General features: G+C 38.1%; 1 protein-coding gene across 1 annotated transcript; it reads right to left on the reverse strand.

Moving 5' to 3' along the window:
* Positions 1-8,069, reverse strand: LOC110794317 (protein CHROMATIN REMODELING 8). Its single transcript, XM_021999275.2, has 7 exons — positions 7,798-8,069; positions 6,219-6,770; positions 5,663-6,056; positions 3,901-4,753; positions 2,730-3,339; positions 1,712-2,179; positions 1-991 (listed from the first exon to the last, which is right to left on the reverse strand). The coding sequence occupies exons 1-7, from the start codon at positions 7,885-7,887 to the stop codon at positions 275-277; spliced, it is 3,684 nt and encodes a 1,227-aa protein (XP_021854967.2). The 5' UTR covers positions 7,888-8,069; the 3' UTR covers positions 1-274.
* Between the last annotated feature and the right edge of the window lie 2,703 nt (positions 8,070-10,772).

Genomic DNA, 10,772 nt, shown 5'->3' on the forward strand with positions numbered 1-10,772 from the left:
TTACCCTGAACTTCTAATTGAAATATATGAGGAACTAGCTTTATATATGAACAACATTTATTTACAATTAATACATCCAATATCCATGATTCCATGCAATAATTTCATGGCTTGAAAGAATAACCTCCACCTAGAATTTCCTACTCTTAGCCAAAATTGTGAAAAGCTACAGGTTAGCTCTCTACTTCTCTACACATGATTTGTTATGAAGATCTTATGACAATCTTCAAAAAAAATGGATCGCTCCATTCCAAAGGATATCCACAGATGCAGCTCAAGAACGCGACAACTGATATTCGGGCTTTAGAACCCACACCGACCCATTCCGGCGTTTCTCTAATACAGCAATTTCTTTCAAAAGATTTTTGAACAGGGGTAAATCTTTTGAAGGAATTCTATCTCTAAAATGTTCTACTATTGTGGCAGAACTGGTGCTACCACCGCTATTTTGGATGAACATGCAGATATTCCGGATCAAGACTTCCGGGGGTACCCCACTGAGATTCTGAGAAGCCCGAGAAGGCCCGGCTACACTGAGATTCTGAGAACCCCGTGAAGGCCCGGCTACACTGGACCCTGCCCTGTTTGTAGACAAACCAAACTGATGTTCAAGCCCGTCACCAACTGCACTAGCCCGGTTCCCTCTAATTTTGGCCAGCAACTCAGCTGAAGACAATGCTTTACCAGAAGGAGCTCCTGCAACAAACCCATTTGTCGTACCATTTTTTGGTGCACCTTCTTCTGATGATCTGGAGTTTCTTACCAGCTGAGAGTTGACTGTTGACCCGAATGTCCGGCGTACAGATGAAGGTGCACCAGCAGCCCCGGATTTTCCTGTCCATGTTGGAACAGATATACTCTCTTTGCTTCTAAGCATTCGTGACTGACGAAGTGCTTCTGCTGCCCTTTGTGCAACTAGGGAAGCCTGTTCCTCGAGCCTTATTTTTTCCTCGTCGTGGGCATCCATGATCGCATCATGATTTATAGCACTCTGCGAGAATAGGAAAAATAAAAGGAAATCGATACTATTATGAAACATACTGAAACCAAAAATCACAATGCAGCAAATACCAGGTTATTGAACAGGGTAGCCCAATGGGTATAGCCGTATAGGGTTTGGGTCATTTTTGTAGGGTTCTTATTGGGTAAGGGCTCTTATTAGACAGGGCCTTTATTGGACAAGAAATATAGGGCCAAACTTATAACATAATAATTTTGAAAACTAAAATAGTTATAATATAAAAAATTATATGGATAGCTTCGTATTCACTTGTATTCGCATACGACTCTTTTATTTCCACTTTTCCTTGTTCATTTATTGATCCGCCCATTATTAGCCCGCTATTAACCTATGACCCGCTTTGACCCGTCCATTATCAACACGCTAAAATTGACTCTTTCATTACCTGACCCACTTTTAACCCGCACCGACCCTGACCCGCCCGCCCAAGAACCAGGTTTAAATATCTAATCCAAATGAAATATCACAGGATTCACAGTAGACCCTAGGATAAGATTAGTATAATACCACAATGCGGCAAGATGCAAGACACAGATGACAGATCAAACAAATGTGATATTTTGAACATATATATATCTCACAAGCTAAAACTCAAACATGTGAACGGAAAAAGCATCAGGTTTCACCACCAAAAGTAACTTGTAAACATACAGAAATGGCTTAACAGGTACGGAGTATATAAAGACTTACATGTATCCCATGTGTGTCAAAAAGACTCTTTAAGAAATTTGTTTCTTCATCAGCTTCTCCGCCATTTTCTGCCTCTTCTTTCTCTTTATTTCCACTTAATTCCTGCTGCGAGCTATTTTCTCTGTCCAACTCCATATCATCTGCACATGCAGCTGTTGCTCCAGCGCAATTGTTGTTTTGCTGGTCTTCTTTTTCTTTGCTAATTACATTCACTTGCTCAGATAGTTGACCAAAAATATTTGAAGTCTCGGTTGATCCAGCATGTTCTTCATCGGTTAAAACAAAAAGATCCTTCAAATCTCTTGCTTTAAAGAACCTTCGCTGCTGCGGGTTCTTCAAAATCTTATTGGTCAAAAAATGCTTGTATATCTGTCTATGATACACTTTCTCTTCTATAGTTCCACGTGTGATTAATCTAAAAATTGTTACGTCTTTTGTTTGACCAACACGCCAAGCACGTTCCCTGGCCTGTTAAGAGTAGTAATGTAGTCAGATATCATGGTTATCAGCATTGTGAACAAAAGGTTCCAGAAACTTCCCTTTCTTTTAAAGAAACGGAAATTTCATTAAAGTAAAGCCATACGGTATACACAACCCTAATCAGAAAACAGAGCACTGGGAACAAAAGGTTTCAGAAACTTTCTTGAATAAGCATAGGGGAGACATAACCCAGTGGCAAGAGCAAGCAAACAATTTAGAATTTAAATGGAAAGAATATCAGAAATCCTTAATGGGTACATACACATAACACTAGTTTTTTATGCACACGATGCACACTTGTAATTTAAAAATGCACATACAATAATACTTATTTGGTTAATTATTTTTTGCCCTCTTTATTCATATTTTTTTCTTAGTTTTAATATTTAGTGATTTTAGTAAATGTCTTATAAGTAATGTTTTTGTGTTTAATTTGTTTCTGTTTTTCTAATTTTAGTAAAGGGTAAAATGACAATTACTATTTACGCCTACCCAAGCGTTCCTTTATATAATAGAGATATAAAGAAAAAGCACTGACCTGCATATCTGTTGATGGATTCCAATCTGGATCAAAAATAATCACCCTGTTTGCCCCAGTTAGATTTGTCCCTAAACCACCAACTTTGGTTGTGAGTATGAATATGAATACATCATTTGAATTATTAAATTCATCAATCAATGCCATCCTCTGTTTAACTGCTGTAAGACCATCCATTCTCCTGTAGCTATACTCATTACTAATCAGAAAATTCTCAAGTATATCAAGCATCTGCTGAGTTTGTGCAAAAAGAAGAACACGATGACCCTGTTCTTTCCACATTTTCAGTACTTGAGCAACAACTTTCATTTTACCACTGCGTTCAAGATTCCCGTAGTCTGGATTTTGTGAAGCGTGTTCTCTTTCAAGTAGATCAGGATGGTTGCATATCTTACGCATCACATCAATACCATAGAGAGAATTTCTATTCCCGTCAAAAATCTGCTCCACCTCAGAGCTAGCTAGGAAAGCTCTATAAACAGATCGCTGCAGAGGAGTCAAACTGCAGAAAAGAACATGCTCAGTCTTCTTTGGAAGATGAGCATTCACATCAGCCTTCATACGACGCAATAGGTAAGGCATGATTAGATCACGCAAGACAACTGCACACCTGGTCAATGAGAAAAAGCAAGGACTTACATTAGTAACATATTAGTCTTTTATGCACGCGATGTGCGCGAGATTATATAAAAACTAAAAATTGTGGTTTTAATTAGAAATAAAATTGGGCTATTGACTGGTTTCCCCTTTTACCTTTATAATTAATGCTAATATAATTTGTAGTTTGAAGGGGCTTTTTAGTCTTTTCTATAGGGGGGACACCAAAAGGTTTTTTACGCTAATAACCTAAGGAGTTGCCTTATAGAATAGAGATGGTCAAGGATAATGACTCATAGATAGACTTTTCATTCTTCCGTGATGAAATGTAACTTTAGCATCTAAACCATTAACACTTTAATAACTTAAATCCTGTTTAATAACGTAATATGACAGTTCACGACAATTCAAATATCAGTTAACACCACAGTTTACAACTTTACACCCTTGTTAATTGGATTAGTAAAAGGTGAGACACAAAAGGATACTAATGAGTGCTCCATATAAATAAAGTCAAAAAGAGACGGACAAATCAAATGTTCTTTAAACTTCAGAGAAAATAGGTCAACCATACCTGTAAGCTGTGGAGACTTGCAATGGAGATGCATTAGCATAACCCCCAACCTGTATGGGCACAGCAAATTCCGCTTCAAACACAGGTAGGACTCCTAACTTTCCAGGGAAAACAAAATCAAACAAAGACCACAATTCAGACAGTTTGTTCTGGATTGGTGCACCGGTCATTATGATACGATGAACTGTCTGCAGCTGCTTGCACACAATAGTAACTTCTGCATTTGGGTTCCTGATACGGTGGCCTTCATCAAGTACAGCATAACCCCATTCAATGTCCAGTAGTTTCTCCCCGAGTATACGAAGTTGTTCGTACGTTGTAATAAGCAATCCAGACTCCGATCTCAAAACCCGTTTTATCACGGAATCCCACTTCTTTGCACTTTTTGAAGGAGGAACTCTATCCTGATCACTTTCAGATGACCCTTCACTTTCATTCTCACTCTCATCAGATTCAGATTGCTTTTGTTTTCGACCACCATCAACAGCGGAATCATGAAGTATCTCTACATGAAAGCTACGGTACCATTTCCTGGCTTCCCTCTTCCATTGCCTTAACAGTGTGACAGGGCAGACAATAATGCTAGGTTTGTACATTTTACTAAAATGCAATGACCCAAGAAATGCAAGCACCTGAATGGTCTTGCCAAGACCCATCTCATCTCCGATAATTCCTCCAGCTCTTTGGCAATGCAGCTCCCACAGCCATTGAACCCCAACCTTCTGATAATCAAACAGCTTATCAAAAATTGTTTCAGGGATCTTTAACCCACCTTCAAGGGTTACGGAAGGAGTCACATCACCATCTTCATTATCAGCATCCTGGGTTCCTGTAATTAAGTCATCTTGTACATCTGCATTTCATGGAAAGCAAAAATATCAAGCACAAAAAATTTTAGAGCTCAAGTGCTTCAACATATCCTAGCACCACATGCCTATATATGAGAAACGAATCGTCCACTGAACACACACATTCATTGTTGCGCATAACTCAATTGCAAAGCTAGTACCTCCATCCCATAAAAAAGTTTACAATTCAATTGGGCACAGAGTAATAAAAAAATGTCAAATGTAAACAAATACAAATTAGTGCGGAGTAGTAAATAGAGAGTGTAAAGAAGAGGAAGCATTGAGAAGGACAGTAAACAGGAAAAAGAATGTTAAAATTGCTGACTTCAGCTTAAAAGGAAGGTCGAGTTCATTGGTAGACACCCTAAAACAGTAAGGGACGAAGTTTATTATGGGACAGATAGAATCATAGAATAGCTCAACTGGACAACATTTTTGACGTTCAAATGAGCATAAAGCAGCAACAAAGATGAGTTCCACTTCCAAGCCAATCACACAGCAGTATGCACTAAAAGTAAACTTAATCAACTGTTGCTTGCTCTATCAAAGGCGTCTTTGTTGGTTGTACGCACTATATATCAAAATCATGAATGTGGCCTACACTCCAAATGTGTAGTCCCGATGAAAATGTTATAATACCCCCCAACACAATCTTAATGGCCTCCATATTGCTCTATAGAAAATAATACTGTCAGATTTCCTTCAAAGCAATATTCAGTTTTTAGGCTACAAACAAGTCATTTGGACAAAAGCCTTGACAATGTGAAAAAAACTATAGGAGAATCCGGGGTGACAAATAGATGAGCAAAATAAACAACTAAATCACAAGGTAAATCTCAGTAATTCGAGATGTCAAAATATATAACGCACAAAAAGATGAAGGAAGCAAAGCACACAGCTTAACACTTACATACCAGGTTCCTCTACCTCAATCTCCTCCTTAGCAATGCGTTTTCGCCATCTCTCACCAGGCAAAGGCCTCCTCTTTTTCCTTTTTGCATCATTACTCTTCTCTCCATCGTCTAAACTTTTAGAAACTTTAAAAGACTTGCTTAGTCTATTAAAAGCGAAAGATGGTGCATCAAGTCTCGGCAAATCTTTTGGATCAAGCAGCTTAGATGTTGGACGAGCTTGTGCAGCCTCTGTTAGTGACCTTACCGCTTTGGCAACACTCTGAGAAGCACGATCAGCTATGTCATTCCCATTCTGCTGTAGGCTTGATGTCTCTGGTTGCTGTATGCGGCGCTCGAAGCCCTTCAGCTTATGAAAAGGTGTAAAAAGTCCTTTTCGCACGAGTTCATCCCTTTCCTAATTTCAGCAATCAGTCAGCAGCTCAGCATAGATTTGCAATAGTTAAAAGGCGAGTCATTAAGAACAAAAATAAAGCTAACATGAGACCTTTGTACATGAAATCAAAAGATGAAGCACCTTAGGCCTTAGCACAATCAATAATGTTTATTAACAGCTCACCGTTTCAACAAAACCTCCAGATGCGGCATTTAGAACAGCATCAAATTCATCATCCTCTTGGTATGAGACAGCCTTCTTCTTTTTGGACTCTTTGCTCGGACCCTGTACCTCTTTCAACTTCCGCTTTGACTTGGACTCTTCCCTGACCAAATACTTCAACAACTTTTCCTCAACCCCAACCGTTTTTCCATCTTGACATATACTTGATAGCTCTTTACGAAGTTCAGCCCTCGTCTTTTTCAGGCTTCTCAGTCGATCAGCAGCCAAAGCATGCTGAAGGGCAGAATCACGAGGTATGGCCTTGTCAATTCCCTCATCATCCTCTTCCTTTTTACCATGACTCTCAGAGTCAAGCTCTTCATTCTTTCCCCCGCTTTTCGTTTGCTCAACAGCAGAAGCCACAGCATGTATTTCAACCTCTATGGCCCTTAATTTCTTCAACAGTTCCACTTGGCTGGAAGACGAATCTTGATCTTCCGTGGTATCGGTGAAATCATCTGCTTCCGTTGTTCGCCTCCCAGCCTGAGAACTGCTTTCAACATTAGTTGTAGCCTGCACATAACATACAAAATCAAAATTTCCACAAATTCAGCTTTTTTAGCGTATGCATAGTACTTGTAAGTTGTAACACACTTCTTCATTCCCACTCTTCATTAACCATAATTTCAACAAAAAACCCTAAATGTAGTCACTTTTGCGTGAAAGTGAAAAAAAGTATGACAAATTACAACCTTAAATCACTCTTAGGTTGGACGGAGACCTTAAGTGAGTTAAGTCCAAGCATTGACTTGGTTTTTCCAGCGTTGACTGGTATTTCCAGAGGTTTTCTCCCTTTTTCCTCCATTGTTATTGTTTGAGTGTAATGAGTACCCTTTTAGTATTTGTGATGTAAAATGAAATTGGTTCTTGATAAATAATTATGCCGGGTCACAACAGTTATCAATTGTTCGAGTACAACCAGTCCCCACCTCTTCCTCCTCTCTAGCGGAAATACCAATTCAACAACCGAAACCACCAAGTCAATGTTCGGAATCGGACTTAGGGTCCTAATAACCTAATTTCTTCAAAGGGTATTGCAAACATAGGGATGTAATCCATATCATACAATGAACACTACTTAGGAATGCTTTACACCACCAAAAGCCACCCAGAACTATAGCTATAACTCATTTTCTCCTCACCACCACCCATGCAAAATTTTAACCCCTAAAACCACAACAAAACTACGGTATCATAACACTGCACTTAACCTTCGATATATCGCCATTTGATTAACTGAAGGCTACATTTTGATGAATACTACCCTCAATGAACAACTTAGAGCTGTGCGATCATCAATTGTGAGTCACATTACATAACTTCATTAATTTTTTCCTTCAATTAAGAATACAATTAGCATTAAAGTGCGCCTAAAAACATTAATTTATTTCGGTAGTCGATAGCTAAGTGCAAGAATTCAATCCAACATTCACAAAATTTGTAAAACCCTCATTGCATAACATCAAAAGATAGCATAATCAAACCAATTAAAAATTCAATTTGATGAAATAAGATTGATTGCTTTTGGAAGAATTGTTACCTTGTTTAAGATGTCTCTTTCAATGTCATCGGGATTTGCTGAGGTAACCCCTAAACTGTTGAGCAAAATCGCGTCTTCTTCTTCTTCCATTTATACGAAAATTGATCAATTAATAAATTCCAGTTTTTGAATCAACCAATTTCAAATCAATTTAGATGGGACAAATTATATCGACAAAAACCCTAATTCCTCTTTTTCTCTTACCCTGCGCGGGAGTAAATGGATGTCGTAACTCGTAAGTTGTAACTGGTTTTACCACTCCCGGAGTTGAGGTTATAATCGGCTATACGTAGAACAAGTGATTGACCCGTTTCTGAACAAGTGATTGGCCTGGTTTGAACCAAACTTAGGTTTTTGGGCAATTTTTTAGACACGAAATGTATATACACTAAAAATCCATACACTGAAAATTTATATGAAGTACGTGTTATAAATCACCTACTAGTTTTTTGGCTCCGGTTATGCCCCTAGTTTTTACATGGATTGTTGTTATGAACTACCTTTTTGACCCGTTTGACGAACGGGTGATTTATTAGGTGCCTAAATGAGAAGTGATATACTGAAGATACATTCTTGTAGAAATGATATGCTACCGGTCTTACAATAGATACATTTTGCACCCTATGCACTTGTACCCGAATTACGTACATCTATTTCAATCTCGGTGGTAACGAAATTATTGTCAAGCATGTGTAAAATGGTGATATTTTTCACCACAAATTCTTATTTACAAAGGTTGTACAATAAATATTGTACACCGGAGTAAAAGTTAACTCAAAATGCTTAAAAGTTAAGCTTATATATGTAAAAGTTATCTATTTTTAAGTGATTTTTTTTTTCATTTTAATAAAACTTATTTCTTCAAATTCACTAATAATGTATAAAATTAATCATTTAACCCTTTAAAATATTTATCAATCAATTTTTTTTACTAATATAAAAGTTAATCAAAACTAGGTTAAATTTGCAAAAAAATGAGTAAAAGTTATCTTGGTGTACAATAAATTTATTGTACACCATGTGCGCGCAAGATCTTTTGATTTTTCACATTCAGGGGTGGTTCTGGATGTGTAAGTTGAACGACGGCACAAGATCCTAAAAACGGGGTCCCAAAATTGGTATTTCGAAGTACTATTTTCACTATGTATAGAGAGGGAAAATATGTAGATTAGTGGTTAAATTGATGGCTTTTTTATGTATTTTGAACCCTACTCATTTAGTCTTCAATTTTTATCGTAAGATTGATAATTTAGTAAAAATAAAAAGTGAGGGGAATAATTTAGTAAAGTTTCTTATTAATTAATGAAATTTGGGTATATATTTAAAACAATGCAGTAAGGACCCGATTACATAAATTTTCACATGACATTTTTCACCGTAGGCATTCGTAGCTCCACTCTTTTCACATACACATCTGTTGACTATATGTAATACCCCGAAGTTTTTAAATTTGATTAATCATGCTTAATTATTATTTTTATTAATTTTTTTTTTTTTATTTAGCTTAAAATCGTTTTAAATATTAATTTCAAACTTTATTTTAATTAACGAAGTTTTATTTCGCTTGAATTTTTAATATTATTACACGATTTATTAATTTTCAGATTCTATGATTAAATTTCAAATTTTACAAGCTTAAGCTACTTTTTAAAAATCTAAATTATTCCGTGATTTATTTCGGATTTTTAATAATTTCGGAACGTTCTCATTCGAAAACTAAATTTATTTTTCTTTAACGATATTTTTTTTTTATAAATAATTATTTTAAAACTTGGTTTTAACTAAAATTTTCTATTCCAATTAGTTTCCTAAAAATAGAGATCAATTTTCTGAATTCTTGCCTAAGTAAGTGAAATTACGAAAATGCCCTTACAAAGCCAAAATGCCAATTTTCTTCTTCTCTTTACTCTCCACGTACACAGCAAGAATGAAGTGAACTCTTCATTCCTCTCCTTCCCTCAATTCAGTCTTGATTCATGCCTTGATCTCCAAGCCATTTTCCTTCTCATTCACTCTACTTGACTCTACAAATCAGACACAATTTCAACTAAATTCCAACCAAAAAACAAAAATCAAATTTCAATTTCATTTTCTCAGTTTCTCTGATTCGAACCATCTCCCACCACCATTAGTCACCACCAACAACCACTGCCACCATTAACCGCCCCACATCCCGGCTTCGTTAGCCGACCACCACCGCCCTACCACCATTACTCATCCCACCTACCTTCATCGCCGGCAAGAACCCGACCCAAATCCCCCACTCAACCTCCCCTGCTTCCCAGTTTTCGCACCCCACCCCTGCCTTGCTCTCCTCTGCACTCATCCTCCGGCACCGCCGTGCCACCACACTCCACATCCCCTCTTGTTTGCGCAGCCACCGCATCCCATGAACCACCCAGCCCACAAATCCCCTGTCTCCCCTCTTCTTTACGCACAACCTCCCTCTCTCCCGTCATCCTGCCGCCGCGAAATAACCACCACCACCGTCGCCTTAGACGGCGCAATCCGGCAGCACCAAACCGCCCAATCGCCTTCTTCCTTCCTCTCCTCCTCCCTTTCGTGTTCTCCTTTCTCGGCCCCCTCCCCTGTTTTCTCCCCTGTTCGTGTCTTCCCTCCTCCCCTCGTGCTCTTCCGCCGCAAATCACCTTCCACCGTCGCCTCTGGCGCGGGTTGGCGTGGCTGCGCCGCCCAGCTCAGCCGCCCTCCCTCCTCTCCTCTCCTCTCTTTCGTGCTTCTCTGCTTGCATCCCCTTTGCTCGTGCTTTCCTTTCCAGAAAACCAAAACCAATATTTGGTCCTTGATTTTTATTCTCCTTAAAACCCACAAGTTAATTGGGCCACTCTAGTTTGGGCTTTTGGTAAGGAACTAGTTTGCTATTTCAGATCTTGTAACTTATTTTAATAAAAAATTTATGATATAATTATTATTCATTTACTAATAAATTGTTCACTATTTCCAGGTTTAATTATCGA

This window comes from Spinacia oleracea, chromosome 5, assembly GCF_020520425.1.
Source record: "Spinacia oleracea cultivar Varoflay chromosome 5, BTI_SOV_V1, whole genome shotgun sequence".
NCBI classification, from domain to species: Eukaryota; Viridiplantae; Streptophyta; class Magnoliopsida; order Caryophyllales; family Amaranthaceae; genus Spinacia; species Spinacia oleracea.

Excerpts from the sequence above, each read along its gene's own strand:
- LOC110794317 (XM_021999275.2), bottom strand. The coding sequence starts at position 7,887 with ATGGAAGAAGAAGAAGACGCGATTTTGCTCAACAGTTTAGGGGTTACC. Across the intron at positions 6,057-6,218 it reads CTGGAGGTTTTGTTGAAACG|GAAAGGGATGAACTCGTGCG; the intron begins GTGAGCTGTTAA and ends TGCTGAAATTAG. Across the intron at positions 2,180-2,729 it reads ATCCATCAACAGATATGCAG|GCCAGGGAACGTGCTTGGCG; the intron begins GTCAGTGCTTTT and ends TACTCTTAACAG.